We start from the raw sequence: 17647 nt of genomic DNA, 5'->3' as shown, positions 1-17647 counted from the left end.
TTTCCCTTGGCATCACATTGTCTGTGGTTTTGCTGCTTTGTTGTCAGCAGGTAAATCACCTGTAATCGTGCACCATTATCAGGGACTGCTTTGATAAGTGCACATTTAGAGAAGAAGGCACAATTTAGATAACCCAAGCTTTAAAGTTAAAACAAGATTTTGGTGTGATTAATAAAGTCACCCTGCTTGTAATTTATTAGAAGGCATGCCACAAAGGATATTTCAAATAATTTCAGAATGAGAGGTGATGATTATCAAGACTATTTTGAGCTTATAAGCTTTTTACTGAACTCGTATTATCGAGGAAGGGGCATAACACAAAGCAGATCAGAGCTTTCATAATGAGTACAAGAGCAATTAACTGTTCTTTGCAGAAGACATAGCAAGCTTGAGAGAAAATAGTTAGCTCTGCCCCTTTCAGTGTTCCTGTCCTTCAGATTAACATCACTTAAAAGGGAATTACTTCGATCTAGAGAGCCTGTGAATGGAAGGGAAATAGCTATTAGCACTGCTCCACAAATGCTTTCTGAAGAGTTAGAATCATAGAATTGTAGAGTTGGAAGGGACCACAAGGGTCCAACCCCCTGCAATGCAGAATTCCCCCCCCCCCCAACATGGGACTGCAACCCACAACCCTGAGAGTAAGAGTCTCATGCTCTACCGACTGCTACAGTAAACTATTTTGGACCTTAAGCTGCCCTCTATGTTGTGACTGGAACTGGGGGCAAAGTCCACTGCATGTGTATCTCATCGCAGATTCCCAATAAGGCCCAGGAGCAAAATGCTTTATCTATCTAGGGCTTGCCAATACCCCACTGTGTCCTCAGTTGGCTTTGCCTGCCTGGAGTGTGTGTGTGTGTGTAAATCCCAACGTGTGTGGCCGGAATGCAGCCTACTTTACAAATGCAATGGATGTGACTTTTTTACACCAGCCCCATCCAGGTTGCCTGTGAGGGAATATGGCCCTCCGAAAAATATTGCCCACTCGTTACAGAAGAAATATGCATATGCCCTAGATTTAAAGTGGAAGAGAATGATAGAAAAAATTGCATAGATAGCTGCTTCTATATTTCCAGCAGAGGCCAGTAATAACCGTCTGCACTTAATGCCCATTATGAAGGAGATATCAAGTATGGAGTTTTCTCTGTCTATCTGCTTAGAAGATTTCAGGGTTGTGTGACTTAGCATCCCCAATTCATTCCCTTTCACCCCCATCCACAACCAGAGCCTTTTCTCAATTCACCCACAGATGTTTTGTCTCAACTGTCTTATTTCAGTTGTAATTTCCCACAAATAGTTCCCCCCCCTTACTCTACCTGTTTAAATTATTAAATAAAAAATAACTTTCTCCTCCCTGCTGTTTTCCTTTCACTTTCCACCTCCATTCTGAATTAGGACTGCAATATTTTCTGCCATAGCAACATAACTGGCTGTTGCCCATTTGAGCTACCATGAAAAACTAGTGTAATTTTGATTAATATAGCCGAGAATGGAGTTTATTCACCCTGTACAGCACTAAGGTTGTTCTGAGTAGAAAGAATGGAATTAACATGACTTCACTTAGGTTTGCTAATTTCAGTGGGATTTACTCATTGAGTAAAAGGATTGAATATAAAACAACCCTTGGTTCTTTTTAACAGCATTATAATAGATAGGTTCAATACATTTCTGCCTGTATAAGAGTTTGCACAAGTGAGAAGAACATCTTGGGATTTAGCTCACTTGTCTCACACAGTGCCCTAGCACAATGCCTTCTTTGTGCAAAATACCCCCTTTTTCTGCATCTTTTGATACAACCCTTTTAAGAACCAGCTGGGTCAATTTAGTGCATTTTAGTGTAGATTTTGTTGTTTTATATTCTTTTGTGTACCACCTTGGGTGGATGTTTCTTTTGAAAGATAGGGTATAAATCAAATGAATACATTTTACATGTATTTTCCAGTGCCAGAACAATCCAAGAGAAATCAGTTTTCCCTCAGTTTTCTTTTTGGAAATCTGTTCTCTGTTTATGATACATAAACTGTAGCCAACATCTGGAGTGGATACTACCATCCATTTCAAACATGTTGGAGGAGTTGTTTTTGTTTTTTAAAGATAAATATTTATTAGAACTATCTTCTGCAGGTGGAAAATTGTGGAAGAAACTTTCACTCATCGTTGGTGGAATCGTTGGCATAACTCTGGGAATCTTCACTTCTGTTTATGTTGCTACACTACATGAAAATGATCTGTGGTTCTCCAACATCAAGGTAACAGAATGACTCTGATTGCATGATTGGTTTCCTAAGGCATTGTTCACATTGTGGCTTTTCAGACTTTTTTCTGCCGAACTATCCACAGCTACCATAGCATTGCCTTTTTCTACATTGTTGATAATTTTACTCTCTCCCACATCAACCACTGTTCTTATCAGGTGTGTCTTGAGGACATACTGAGGTAGTAGAAAGCAGATAACAAGCTGAAAGTAGCAGCTATGTGTTTTTTATTTGTTTATAATAAAGCATCCTGGATTGCTCAGACTGAATGGTGGTTGAACCATGAACTGTATATACACTGTTCTTTTTAATTGGATCTTACATTATTGAGAGAGGAAGGTTAAAGCTTTAATTTCCCTTCAGAGAAGGGCCACTTCAGAAGTTTTTATTTTTCGTGGGTTCCCATGAAATACCACCAGAAAAACAGAAACTGGAATGGACTATTTCACTATACCATATATTAAAATTGTGCCACCGTGTTAGATGTGACTTGGGCTTAAGCAAGGTTCTCAAGCAAGTTTCCAGTAGATTTTCCATTCTGACTACAGCAGGTTAGTATCATATACTGCAGTAGCAGAATTCATCATGTGGTACATTAAAGTAGTTTCATCTAATGATGTCATATTAATAGCACCTATTTTATCTTTGACTCTATTAGGAAAAACTCAATTGCAATTTATTGTCAGCCCCTGCAAAATAAATCAGGGCTGGATGTGATAGAAAATCTGCCAAGAGAAGAATGAAAATTTCAGTCAATAACTTGGTGCTATCAACACAGATTTTTTTCCATGAAGAGAAAATAAATGATTTATACAGGATAGAGGGTTTATTAGGAACACACCTTTTGCTTCTTCTGTGTCTTGCAAGTCTATAACATCTAAATATGAATTTCTTTGAGTCTTGGGCAAAAAAAAATGTGTGCAATTCATTTAGGTCCTGTTCCCAAAGTCCTGGATAGGAAACTGAGGCACAGAAATAATGATTTAGTATAGTCAAGCTGAGAGTTGAACCCAATTTCCCATGCCATGATTCAGCTTTCCAGCAATAGAATTCATTATTTCTATTCCAGCAAAGTCTAATTTCAGTACATGGCTAGCTGTTGTATATAAATCCGTTGCTTTCTTCATTCATCAAAGCTGAATAAACACTCCAATCAGAGAAAATGGGCTTGAGGTTAACCAGCCAAGAGTTCTGTGTGTATTAACTGTGTTTGTTGACGGCATGCTGTGCAACCTTGGTCACGTTAATGCAGTTATCTGTATTGAGCTTTCACTTTTATGCTTAAGAAGATTTGCTACGTAATTAATTGGATTTTATTTTTAAAAGCAATATTCTTTTATTTCTTTTTCTGGTGCAGTTTTGGTTTTTATTAAGCAAGCAAACAAAGAAAGCTGAAATACTTTCTTGAGTGTATTACATTGGGTTCTTTTGAAAGACAGTATCAAGCTTTGTTTGATCTAGTTCCCAAACTCTTTACTGATGTGGGACCCCAGAGGCATTTTGTTGCAGCACAAGATTCAGTTGTTAGCCTTGTTCTCTGATTGGAAAGCCATTGCTTTTCCAAGATTCTCTCATGTGCCTGAATTCCAGACAGTCACCCACAAGGCTTTTGGGCTCCAAAGATCACTGAAAAACCAGAACCTTTTATAGATGTGAATGTGTTGAACATAAATAGAATATTAATTTTGGAAAGATATTTTTACATGACTCTGTTCAAAATACCTTGCAACTGATCATCCTTAACTTCCACATAGAACCAAAGAATTGTAGAGTTGGAAGGGACCCAAAGGGTCATCTGGTTCAACCCCCTGAAATGCAGGAATAACATGTTTGTGCTGATGTGGGATTGAGTTATGTTTACAGAGGGAGAAGAGTGCACAATAATGGGAGATGTTTAGCTCCTTGCCAGTTCTCCGGCCTTTTGAAAAAGGTGAATCCCTAGTTGGAGAATATTGTAAAAGAATAAAAAGATACAAGGGACAAGAGCCCCTCATATTATCCTGACAAGGTCTATACAAAGCTTTCGTGTAGCAACAAAGCATTAGAAACAACTAAAATCTCTGACGGCAGTGAAAGTGAGACCACTGCAGAAGCGGAAGAAGGGGAAGAAAAGAGAGGAGAGAAAACGTTGGGTGAAATATTTTAAGTCCACCTTTTGGAGATTTCAGCTGAGCTGGGCCTCCCCTCCACAGGGTTCATAGGTCTGCCCTGCCATGTAGCACCATGATGGTGGCAGTGGGAGATGAAGGCAGGAACTGGTGTCTGAATGATGCAGCAAAATGTTTTAACGTATTGGTCCTAGTGTGGAAGGGGGCATCAGTCCTTCACTCCAGACAGTAAAATGTCTTGGACCTCTCCTACTTAAGAACTACCTGCCCCGAGGGTAGAAGAGAAAAGTCAAAAGAGCCTTTTGGAGGGGCTGGATGGAGGGACAATGCACTCCCCCCTCCTCTGCTGGTCTGCTCCACTTCACCAGAGTGCCAGTATATGCTGCTTTTGCAGCTATGCCTTGAAACCTCCCCCCTCTTACACATAGTCCTGCAGCATTCATGTTTAGGCTTGGTTGCAAACCTTGCTGCACCCCCAGCTCCCAACTCTCCAGTACAGTGTGGGAAGGGGAAGTTTAACCCCCCCACCCCACTCTACACACACACACACACACACACACACACACTCAAACCATGGTTAGTGGCTATCTCCTCCATCTGTGGGACGCGGGTGGCGCTGTGGGTAAAACCTCAGCGCCTAGGACTTGCCGATCGCATGGTCGGCGGTTCGAATCCCCGCGGCGGGGTGCGCTCCCGTTGCTCGGTCCCAGCGCCTGCCAACCTAGCAGTTTGAAAGCACCTCCGGGTGCAAGTAGATAAATAGGGACCGCTTACCAGCGGGAAGGTAAACGGCATTCCGTGTGCTGCACTGGCTCGCCAGATGCAGCTTGTCACGCTGGCCACGTGACCCAGAAGTGTCTGCAGACAGCGCTGGCTCCTGGCCTATAGTGAGATGAGCGCACAACCCTAGAGTCTGGCAAGACTGGCCCGTACGGGCAGGGGTATCTTTACCTTTACCTTTACCTTTACCTCCATCCTACCCCCACTACCACTATTTTCCTGACCCTGAGAGCTAGTTTAGAGGTAAAAGGTAGGTTAAGCACACATAACATATTTTCACAGACCCACAAATTGTTTCAGTCATACTCCTGAAAGAAGTATTTCGTAAGATTCCCCCACCACCAATGTTTCTACAAATTTTCCATTTCTGACCCTGGAGTGCAGGGTATTTCCTGTTTCCCTCCTCAGGCCACCAATTTGTTTCATACAGATGAGTTCTGTTTCTCAGGCTTTGCTGAGATACAAACATATGCATGAGGGAACATCAGGGGCTGGTTTGTGCATGCAGATTCTTTACTTGATGAGTGCAATAGCAATCAACATAATTCATGTGCAAAACATCCATCACACAGACATAACACCACAGATAGTATATTCCTATTGATAAAAGGGATTGGCTTGTCACCACCATAGATGATAATAAAATATTCAGTAGGCATTTTGTAGTTTACCTCCTTTTCTTCCGTAATTCCTAAAGGGAATAATAATAATGGAGCAGGGCATGACTGCAAATATTTTTGTACTTGCAGCTGATCGGATATCTCTAGAATAATGCAGAATTCACTTTTAATTGCTATATAAGCATCAGGAGTTTCAGCAAAGCATCATAGGGTTCATAGAGTCAAGACTTCATAAAAACAAATTACATATATATAGAATGTGTATTATCTAAATATTAGCCTTGAAATTTCAGCCCATAGCTTTTGCCACTTTTATTGAGACTCTAGGAAGAGTATGAATCGCTCTAAAATTGGAAATGTGTTGTGAATGAGGAAAGCAGATGTTATCTTCGTATGAAACAGATGTAAAGCAGTAGTGTTTACCTCGTAAAGTATGGCATTTGGTTGAATACAGCTGGTGCCAGGCTTAAAGATTAATCACGTTTGATACAGTCTTGCTAATTAGATCCCTTTCAGTGCCCAGCCCTCCAGAATCAATTCCAAAATGTTTCAGAGTTTTCAAGTTTTAATACTTTCTGTAGTTGTGGGACTACCATAGGAACTTGAGTCATATTACTCTGTCATTGTGAACTGATTAAACAGTGGTTGCAACTTTCAGTATTTCAGGTAATTTAGTGAACACCCACTGTTACCCACATCTTTCAGCACACTACATAGCATACCCAGTCATGTAAAGTTGACGTGTATTTAATCTGTCATTTTAGTTCATAAGTGCTGATTTTATTTATATTCTGATTTTTTTAAAAAAATGTTTTTGACTTTTATTGATAATTTTAATGTATGCCTTATATCTCTGTAAACTTCTTCGGGGTTTTAATTAAAATTAAGGGGCATACACATTCTGTTAATAAAAACAAGGTAAGTAACGTTTAAATGGGTTGCAGTGTGAACCACCTGTCATTTTCTCTTTCTCCATTGGTTTGTCTTGGGATTAATATTGTTTTGGATAATAAGAATATGACTGTGCTTTAATAGTAAATTAAGACCAGGGGTCAGAAAACTTTTTCAGCAGGGGGCCAATCCACTGTCCCTCAGATCTGGAGGGGAACTGGACTATATTTTTTTGGGGGGGGGGGGAATGAACAAATTCCTATGCCCCCCAAAAAACCCAGCGATGCATTTTAAATAAAAGGACACATTCTACTCATGTAAAAACACACTGATTCCTTTACCATCCGTGGGCCGGATTTAGAAGGCAATTGGGCCAGATCTGGCCCCTGGGCCTTAGTTTGCCTACCCACGGTTAAGACCATTTCATTCCAGCCTTTTAGTGCAGTAACAGTGATTGGGTTGACTAAGAACAAAGTTTTGAAGCTGCAGAATGAGGCATAGAAGCCAACACTATAATTTAACAGTAAAAACAATAAAATAGAAACAGGTAAAAAGTGCTTAAAAACAAGGGGTAGCAGTCCATAAAAGCCCCTCAGACTAGGATAACAAATGCTTGCTGGAATAAAAACAGTTTAGCTAGAAAGTGGAAAGACAAAAACTGTGATTGAGACAGTTGCTAGCTGCAAAAAAGTATAAATGCATTGAAGACAGTTTTCACAAAGTTTCAGGCCTGTATTTCTTCCTAGATTTGGTTTTTTTAAAAAAAAACAAAAACAAAAAAACCCCTGGGAGTTTTAAATTGACCAGTGACAGTTCTAAGAACACATCTGCTCACAGTAAGTCTGTTGGTAAAAAATCCTTGGCAGCTGACCTAGGCTGATACACAGAAGTAATAGCTAGGAAATCATGTTACTTCAGTTTTCCCTTGTGATTTTTGCAGATACTTTGGCTATCCAAAATGAAATGGAGGTTTCAGCTGCCTTTCATGTCTTTATTAGTTTACTTTTTGGACTAGAGCCATAGTTTTCTGGTAGATTTGGACCTTGGAGATCTCTGGACTTAAATCTCTGGTGTGCCACCAACTCATCAAAATGTCCTTGACTAATCCCAACCTCACTTCCCTTTTGGTTAACGTAGGAAGGATAGTGATCTATTGCATGGTATTGTTGCACTGAGGAATGAGGTGAGGATTAGAGAGCAGTTTTCCTCTATCTCATAAACTGCTATTGTTGCTGATCTTAACTATGTTACACTAATTTTATTAAACAGGTCAGAGGCAAGCGATAGTAAGACAAGCATCAGGTTAAGTTTATTCTTGATCTTAACTGGCATGTTTCCTTCCAGGAGGTAGAGCGGGAGATTTCATTCAGGACAGAATGTGGCCTGTATTACTCTTATTACAAGCAGATGCTACAAGCTCCATCCATTCAACTAGGTATTGTAACTTTTATTTTCTGAACTGGATAAAGTACAAATGGCTCTCAGAAGCACTACTCTTCTGTGTTTTTAAAGAGAATGCTGGATTATCAACTTCCATCTTCTGTTTGTCGGTGGCTTTTTATATAAATCCCAGGAACACAAACCAATTGTTAGTGGCAGAAGTGCCTGTCATACCTGGAGGTGCCTATTGTTGCTAGATAGCATAGAATTTTAGGTATTACCTATATCAATGGAAGCATTACTTTCATCTTAAACTATATGGTTCAGATGATACTGATTTCTAAAAAGTAGACTCAGAGCCCCAGACCACTCCATTTGCAATAAAAGCAGCACTATTTATTAGATTACTTTCCATGATTCTACTCCTGGACACACTTAAGTGGTACGTTCCATTGAACACAGTAGAACCTACTTCTTGGGATACACTGTCATATGTGGCTCCTAAAGAGGGGGGTATTCTAACTCAAAAATAAGTGATGCAAATTGACTTACTTTCCTTAGACTTTCTCAAAGCATGTGCATTTTGACTGGTATCACCCACCAACCAGATCTAGTTCCTTGTAAGAAGCCAAATGACTTTAACAGTAGCAGAGCATATTTAATGAGTAGCATTCTAGTTTCTAACTTTAAATTCTCTTGCAGAAGACGTTTACATTTTAATGGCTTTTAAATGCAGGTGTGCCTTCATTTTATTTTCTTCTTTCTACAGGTTTACATCGCTTGATGTTTGACAATAAAACTGAGTCCATGAGGACAATTAACATACTTGAAAGAATGAATGTTTACCAAGAAGTCTTTCTCAGCATTCTGTATAGGGTTTTTCATATGAATGTGAGTGTTTAATTATAAGTCCCTGATAAATGCACAAGCATCTTTCCCAAGTCAGTACAGTGACAAGTTTTGTGGAAATTCGTCTTTACCCAGCATTAAGTCCCATTAAGTTTAATGAGATTTACTCTAGGAATTGTGTGTAAGGACCTAAGAAAAGCCCAAAGCACCTTGTTCTCACTGTGCCAAACAGATTCCTGTAGAAAACCAGCAAGCTGATCATGATCACAGCAGCTCTCTCCCACTAATGATCCTGAGCAACTGGTATTCAAAGGCATACTGCCTATGACCCTGACAGAAATGGATGCCATCATGACTAGTCCTAGTCAGAACAGGCCCATTCAAATTAATAAACCCAATTTAGACACATTCAATGGATCTTCTCTGAGCAGGATTGCATTGGCTACCACCCTAAAGTTAAACTGTGTTGTGCAAAGAAGCTTTATAGTAGAATCCTATATAGGTCCTATATTTCAATGGTACCTACTTCCTGAGAGCCAGTGTGGTGTAGTGGTTAAGAGCGGTAGACTCGTAATCTGGTGAACCGGGTTCGCGTCTCTGCTCCTCCACATGCAGCTGCTGGGTGACCTTGGGCTAGTCACACTTCTTTGAAGTCTCTCAACCCCACTCACCTCACAGAGTGTTTGTTGTGGGGGAGGAAGGGAAAGGAGAATGTTAGCCGCTTTGAGACTCCTTCGGGTAGTGATAAAGCGGGATATCAAATCCAAACTCCTCCTCCTCCTCCTCCTCCTCTTCTTCTTCTAAGTATGCATAAGATTGCAATCTCATTTTACAAACATTCTTATGATCGGAATTGTTGGTTTCATGCTAAGACAAGGACTATTTGTTTAATGGTTTCCTGTGTTCTTCCTTCACAGAATTTTTTTGAACCTGTTTATTTTTACATCTACACATTGTTTAGCCTTCAGGCAGTCTATGTTGCTGCTCTGTATGTGACCAGCTGGCTTCTCAGTGGAACTTGGCTTTCAGGTGTATTAGCAGCCTTCTGGTATATCACAAACAGGTGAGGATACTTCTGCAAATCCTCCTCTGAAATAATCCAATATTTGCCATGCTATAGAAAAGAATTTATTCATTTCTTCAAGTTAGATTGCTATATATTTTGGAAAGTGGTTTGCCTTCTCGCTGTGCATTTAGACACCTCTTAGGACATCATAACTAAGTTTCACATGATGGTTCCTGAGATCAAGGAGCAGGGTTTTTTGTCTGTGCTTCGATGGACTCTATTTTGAATCAAGATAGTAGACTAAGCCTTTCAAAACAGATTTTTTTCTTTTTTGTTTAGAATTCCCGAGCAACGCAGCTGCTAGTTTTTTATGGGCAGATAAGTGTTGTACTAGCAAAGGCATGTTGGTTTTAGCTCAAGACTTTCCTGTGTATGTGAGCCTCAGAATGGGACACATAATTTAGAAAAGATATGAGGGAGGGAGAATACATGGCAATAGAATGAGGTAGGTAGCCGAAACATAGTACAGAAAGGATTTGAAGCTCTGGAGGCTCTGTATAAAAAAGAGCCTGTTCTAGTTTAGAATAACCCTAAGGGGAAAAACTTCCTTTTGTGTAGAAATGTTGAAAACTGGGCTGTCGGCCACTTATAGGTGCTTTAGTGCTGCTAAACATTTATTTTGTGCCATTAGTGTCTAGACAGTGTATGGAGCACAACATGACACAGTCAATAAGCTGCCAATTAACTGGTTTTTAATATATTAATAAAAATAATTGCTGCAATATTTCACTGCAGAACATACTTCGAAGATGCTCAATGAAGCTGGCTGTATTTCCTTGACTAAACAGCGTGTTCCAATAATTCTTTTTTTCTTTTTTTAATTTTACAAGTCTTTGGCATTTGCACATTGCTGTTCTAGATTTAGGTGATCTATAACAACACATCATGTTAACAGGGTCCCCCTCTGAATGAAATAAGATTTTATCAGTTTACTTGTAATGCATTAACTGAATTAGTCCGAATGCTTTCTGCCATATTTGAAATTAGTGAAGTAATAGTCGATGTCCATTTTCAATGTTGAGATTTGCATCTTTGTAGAGGACTTGCCCGTTGTTGCTTATATGAACCTTTTGCTTTGTTTTCTGCAGAACAGATACAACCCGGGTGGAATTCACCATTCCGTTAAGAGAGAACTGGGCACTGCCATTCTTTGCTGTTCAGATAGCAGCAATTACATTCCTCTTCAGATCTCATTTGCGACCCACTCATGAAGTGAGCCTTTTTTTAAAGCACAAAAAAGTTTTCTCTTTAAAATGTAGTGATAAATGTTTCTAAAATAGCCAAGGTAATGCTGGCAGAAAATATATACCAGAAAATAATTATTGCTGTTCTTCCATAGTTAAATGTAAAATCTTTGATTGAATGCAGATGCTCCAATCCAGCTCAGAGCCACATTACTCACAGAAACAGGCTTCTGTGTTGTATCCTTAGTTGCGTGGGGAATTGCATGTAAAAATGCCTCCTGAACACCCTATTCCACAACCTGATGCTGTAGGCATAGAGACCTTATAAAAAAAGCAGCAGCCTTGTTGGATATGTTATTCGGGAGAAAAAGGAGTTTGGATTCTATCCTCCCACTCCCCTTTTTCACTAGGATGATGATGGTGGTGGTGATCTTTTTTTGTTAAAAAATAGATTTATTGTTGCATGTGTGCTCTGTTGGTTCAGAACCAGAGAGTGTACTTTGAAATATGTCTACTTTGGAGTAGGGTTCTAAGAAGGCTTCATTTTCTATTCTACGTCTGTATTCTTCACATGAAGCACTATTTCCCGTTGCAGTTTGTCTTTCTCCCAAATCTATGTCATTCATTTAGCTCTGCGGCAAAATTACATAATTTGCGTAATTAATTAAATAAACTATGGAAATTACATTGTCATGATGTTATTCCAACCCATTCATTTCACTGCAAAGGTAATTTAGGGTAAAGGAGGGGGACGTAATATCATTTGCAGGCTGAAAGCAACTGAATGAACTGATTTTTATTCTGGACATGGGACAAATAAGTGACCGCCAACAATTTCCATTCCTGTTTCTGTTTTTGTCAGAATGCTGCAAAATCCCTATGTTTGTAAATAGATGCATGGTATTTTGAAATTATATATGGATGATGTATTTTATTTATTTTGTAACAGTCTGATTTTGGGGAATAGTTTTTGTTTAAAGCTGTTTGATACATTGAAATGGCCAGTAATCACTTTCCATTTTTTCCACTACGATCTTTCCTCATGTATCTCATTTAGCTTATGTTTTTGTTTTTCCAGAGGCTGACACTTCTGGCAGTATTTATTTCAACCTTCCTCTTCAGCTTGGCTTGGCAGTTTAATCAGTTTATGTTGTTGATCCAGGCACTGGTTTTGTTCACACTTGACTGTCTTGACTTGCTTCCTAGAGGAAAGGTAAGCTAATTGCTTAATGTGCCGCCATTGAAATAATGGAAAACAGTCACGTTTAGGTGTGCTTGATTGTATGCAATGTTGCGGCCACTGTGTGTGATTGCAAAGTTTGGAAGTCTGTCTTCATTATGAGGAACTCTGATGAAATAATACTGTGCTTGATGCAAAGTAAACTTGGTTATGTATGGATGTTTAGGATGGAATGTCTTGTTTTTCATATTTTTCAACTGAATACTAGAATCTTGACTTTCAAAGTGCCATAAAAAAAAATCTTAACTTGGCGTTGAGATATGGGAGTAGTAGAACTGTGTATCTTAAAGTACTTAACAACAATGTAAATCAATGTCATGCTTTTTGGGTTGTTTTATTTAATTTTTAACAAACAACCCCACAAAGATCTGCAGGCAAGCTCAATTTTCTTGGTGGGTATTCTGCCCTCTCTGTCTTCTGGTGCCATTTTCTTCATTACAGGAGGGACTGGCGTGAGCATTGTGCAAGTTAGATAATTCAAAAAAATGAAGCTGTGGCATGAACAATTTCTTATCATTATGTTTGTAGGTGACCTGGATCTACATAATACAGGTGGCTAGTTTGCTGCTTGTTTGCCTCCTACAGTTCTTTAATTCCATGATAGTGGGATCATTACTTATAAGCTTTAATTTGTCCACCTTGTTAGCAAGAAAACTCCAGGTATGTATTTATCATGGTTTAGTTTATTTTGTTAAAATAACAATTAAATAGGGTAAGCTGAAAAGTTGTCTGCTTTGCTACTTGGGTAATCTTCATAAAATTACACATGGTTAAATGCCTGCCACCTTTGATTAGCTATGTTAGATGTTAGGGACCATGACTCCTAAAGAGCAAGTCATGATCTCCACATCATTATAGGGAAATAGCCATGGTCAGTTTGAAAGCAGAGTTGCTGATCAAACAGTATTGGGACTGGAACTCCTTAGTCCTGCTGTCTTCATGCATAATGAGCCCATGATATGCTTTATGGTCAGGTATTATTATTATTATTATTATTATTATTATTATTATTATTATTTCTTTTAAATGAGATTCCCTCCTTCATCCTACTTACAATCTTGCTCAATAAGAACTGTTCTCACAGCAGAATATCTTCAAGTTTTCTGTTGCTTTTTTCCACTGCTGCCACTGCCTATCATAGTCATTTTTACAATCATTTTTTTCATTTGCTGTTGGAGACTCGGTGCTTTGAAAACCCTATTGGCTTCTCTCTTCAAAGATTTAGTGCTATCCTGAAAGGAAACCTGAAACTACCTTGATGCACTAACATCAGTACAACAGTAAAACAGTGGTTTTAAAATTAAAATTAGATGGACAAGTAGTGTTCAGTAGCGTAGTTTGTTGTTTGATAGATACATCGTTTACAAAAAAGAGGGGGAGAAGGAGAAATAGTTTCTTTCTTCTGTCATGTCCTCTTATTTTTCGTGTTCTCTCGTTCATTCCTACTGGCAAGGAAAAAGCTGCAAAGAAGAAAATTCAGCCTGTGAAGGTCATTAAAAGATGCTAGCATCTGGCACTGGAAAGCCTCCTGCTTTGGATTTCCACCATGCTCCTGTTCCTTCTTACCCAGAATGCTGAGTGAGCACCTCCTTTCAGCAACTGCTGAAAGCTGATGGCGCTCAAGGAGCTCCTCCCCACCAGCGACTGCTGTTTTGAAAGTATCCAGAAAGACCATCACCAAACTCCCAAATAAATCTAGTCTCTACCAGTGCCAAAGGGTGAAAGCAGTATTTTTTTTAGGGTGAAGCCTCCAGAGGGGACCACCTCTAGAGGGGCTTCAGTCTAAATCTTGTTCAGCCTCAAGGGTGGTACCTGTCCCCCTTTCATCTTCGAGTGGTTCATTCCAAATGGGTCAGTCCATGTCAAAGTAACAGAGCCATTAAACTGGCCAAACAGCACAATGTTTTCTCACAGTTCAGCCTATGGAAATGTTAAAAGTTCCAACAGTGAATGCCCCAGTGGTGGCGCTCCTATCAGGCATCGTATCATCTAAGGACAATGACATGTCTCTTTAGGACATAGTGAAAAGACCAAAGGGGCACTTAATGGGTCCCATGAGGCTTCTGCACTAGTTCTCTAGGCTGCTTCCACTGGTGCTCCTTTTCCCAGGGCATCCCTCCCAAGGCTGGAAGAATTAATTCAAAACAAAGAGCTTAATGACAGAACCTTACATAGGCTGCTAGGAGGAGATCTCTGCTCACGTGGAAATCTTCATCTATATTCACAAGGCACCATGAAGTAGACATCTTCACCTCTTCAAGGAGAGCTTTTGTCAGGAGTGGGCTTCAGCATGTCTTCCCACAGAAATTTCAGCTATAAGCACCGTGATTGCATTTACCCGACAGTTAGGTTAGCTAGGACATTATCACATCAGTAATGGATGCTTCTTTTACACCAACTTTTACGTATTCACTGTGGATTTTTTTTTGGCTTGGAGTGAACAAGGCATCTGCGCCACAGCCTGGTGAGTCAGTGCACATTCATACAAACCATGCAGGATAGGACTTCCTTGAAGACCTTAAAATGCAAGTCCCCTGTCTTGTCTGGAGGGATTAGCCCCTTAGTAATCAATGCCTCATACACCCCAAACCAGAAAAAACATTCACTGTGAGTGCCCAGTGTTCCTTTGCAAACACTAAAATACCATTGCTTACATTTTCCAGAATAACCTGAAAACTGGTGGCTTCTTTAGCAGGCTTGGGAAGCTCTTCCTTCACGTACTCTTAGTGCTGTGCTTGACATTTCTTGTAAATAATTTTATTAAGGTGAGTAAATCCTTTTTTTTCCTATCTTTTTTTCCAATTGAATCTGTATAGTATCTTGTTCAATATGTATAACAGATTTACAGTGCAATACTATGTTTGTTCGCATATTATATGCATTGGTTTGTAACCTTAAATGGCTTTATGTGCAAATTCATAGTGAGTTTGTAAAGAAATTTTGTTTCTTATTTGTCTGTACAACAGACAAAATTGAATTTAGCATTCCAAATGTGTTCTGCTTTTGCAAATGCTTTGCTTATCCCTAACATTGTATAGCTACACACACAAATGGAATATGTAGTTTTACATTTGGGATGCCTGAATATACAATGAACTTCAACTACATGCCCATGTTCTGCTTTCCTCTTTTCACATCCTTCCTCAGTCAGTTTAAACCGGTGGTGGGATATTGGGTCCAACCAGAGGATGGATCTCGAACTTGCACCCTCTCTGCACACCTACCTGTCAGTCACTTGATCTAATATGATGCTGGGCTATTTAAATTTCAACTCACAGCAACAATCACAGATTTAAACCACCTAACAAACAACGTTTAAACCAGCAATGGGGAACCTCTGGCCCACTGGTACTACAATACTAAGATTGGAGATGTGTCTCTGCTGCTGCCTTTTTCTATCAGGGATCAAGCAGAGGCTTATAGCTGATCTCAGTGCTGTGGAATACAATTTTAAGAAAAACCAAAGGGGGGAAAAGTGGCACTTGTGAAATGTTGTGATGGTGATGGCAGAGTTGTCTTCACAACTAAAAGAAAGTAATAACTTTTATTTTCTCTCTTCGCAGAAAGTTCTTAATCTGGAGTCAGATGAGCATATATTTAAATTTCTGAAGGCAAAGTTTGGATTTGGAGCAACAAGGTATGGTATTGTTCAGAGTTCAAAACAAAATTGTTTTCCTCTAGTTTTTTGGCATGGGAGGGACCCAAGTTTCTAGTAAACAGGTTTACTATCCAACCTGTGCCGTAAGACCGGCAGTGGAGGCTCTTCAGGTTGTCCCATTGGCAGGGATGGTGAGACAGAATAGGGTTTTCTCTGTGATGCTGCCCAGCGATAGAATACCCCATCCCTAAAGGTTGGTTACCCTCTATGTTGATGGACTTCCAGCACAAAATACTTGTTCTATTTCACTTTTGGTGGTACTGAAACCAGGGTTTCAGAATTTGGGGGGCATTACGTCCACTGCTGTAGCTTAATCTGATTTATTGCTTTGTTTGAAAAACCCAGGGATTTGTTTGAATGAAGGGCAAGTTAGAAATGCAACAAATAGCAATAAGGCAGCATGTGCTCTTGCTTGTAAATTCTGAGTTGTAGTTACTGATCTTGCTTGAGCACTTTCTAACATGCAACTTTAGGACTAATTTTCTTAGATTTTTAAAAACGCACATATTATGCCAATAACTTTGCAATGTTGACTTGTCTTCCTTTTCTTTAGAGATTTTGATGCTAACCTGTACCTGTGTGAGGAAGCTTTTGGTCTCTTGCCTTTTAATACTTTCACAAGACTTTCGGGCACTTTAGTTTTCTATGCCTATATATTTGTGCTCTTGGTGATGACCATAACATCTGCTGTGGTTGCTTTTCAAAATCTCAGGTATGTCTGTTTCTATCTTGCAGGATTATGTTTTCAGTGCAGGGGGTCTTTTTCCTTTCTTGTTGATAAGAAGAGGAAGACATGAACAGAGTCATAGTTCAGCATCAGGGCATGCTTCCCTCAGATTTGAGCCAATTATCTAAGAGAGAATTGGTTTTCTGAACCCAAGATATATAACTCTGGCAGTGGCAGCCTCAGTTTTTAAAATGATGTGTATATTGGCTAGTTCACTTGCTGAAGCATGTCACTGTAGCAAGGTTTGGTTACTGATGCATTTCAGGCCAGTAGTTAGCATAGTCCAGAAACCACAACAAATTTAATGCTGCTCGAGTAGAGTTAATAAAGCCTAGTTTCCAGTGAGGCAGTAAACTTGTGTCTTTGCTATACGACTTAAGCCAACAGATGCCAATCACATAACAAAATATTCCTCCATACACACACACACATCCTTCCAATGAAACATTGCATGTTAGAGAGAACATAGCCTTATACAGTGGTACCTTGGGTTAAGTACTTAATTCGTTCCGGAGGTCCGTACTTAACCTGAAACTGTTCTTAAAGTGAAGCACCACTTTACCAAATGGGGCCTCCTGCTGCCGCCGCGCTGCTAGAACATGTTCTCATCCTGAAGCAAAGTTCTTAACCTGAAGCACTATTTCTGGGTTAGCAGAGTCTGTAACCTGAAGCATATGTCTCCTGAGGTACCACTGTACTGAGCTAGACCATTGGTCCATCAAACTCATTGTTGCCTCTCCCCTGACTGGCAGCAGCTCTCGGTGGAATTTATGCTCACAGCAAACAACTTTAATTACCAGGAAAAATAGATTATTTTTGCTCCCAACCTCATAGGCCACTTTTGGATATTTTGCAATGGTATGCAGAATTGTTGGTCATTTTCTGTGGA

General features: G+C 39.6%; 1 protein-coding gene across 4 annotated transcripts in view; it reads left to right on the top strand.

Moving 5' to 3' along the window:
* DPY19L3 (dpy-19 like C-mannosyltransferase 3) overlaps positions 1-17647 on the top strand; it is a 37023-nt gene that overhangs the window by 3463 nt on the left and 15913 nt on the right. For all 4 annotated transcript variants that reach the window (XM_083451877.1, XM_083451878.1, XM_083451875.1 and 1 more), the window contains 10 exons: positions 2125-2249; positions 7999-8089; positions 8804-8925; positions 9801-9946; positions 11038-11161; positions 12212-12346; positions 12902-13033; positions 15037-15138; positions 15937-16010; positions 16585-16743. In XM_083451877.1, the coding sequence (XP_083308003.1) occupies positions 2125-2249; positions 7999-8089; positions 8804-8925; positions 9801-9946; positions 11038-11161; positions 12212-12346; positions 12902-13033; positions 15037-15138; positions 15937-16010; positions 16585-16743 (1210 nt within the window). The remainder of the gene's footprint in view (positions 1-2124; positions 2250-7998; positions 8090-8803; positions 8926-9800; positions 9947-11037; positions 11162-12211; positions 12347-12901; positions 13034-15036; positions 15139-15936; positions 16011-16584; positions 16744-17647) is intronic.

Source organism: Podarcis tiliguerta, assembly GCF_965153285.1.
Source record: "Podarcis tiliguerta genome assembly, chromosome: 8".
NCBI classification, from domain to species: Eukaryota; Metazoa; Chordata; class Lepidosauria; order Squamata; family Lacertidae; genus Podarcis; species Podarcis tiliguerta.
The sequence above is the reverse complement of the archived record's forward strand: the minus strand, read 5'-3'. Positions and strand labels throughout refer to the sequence as shown.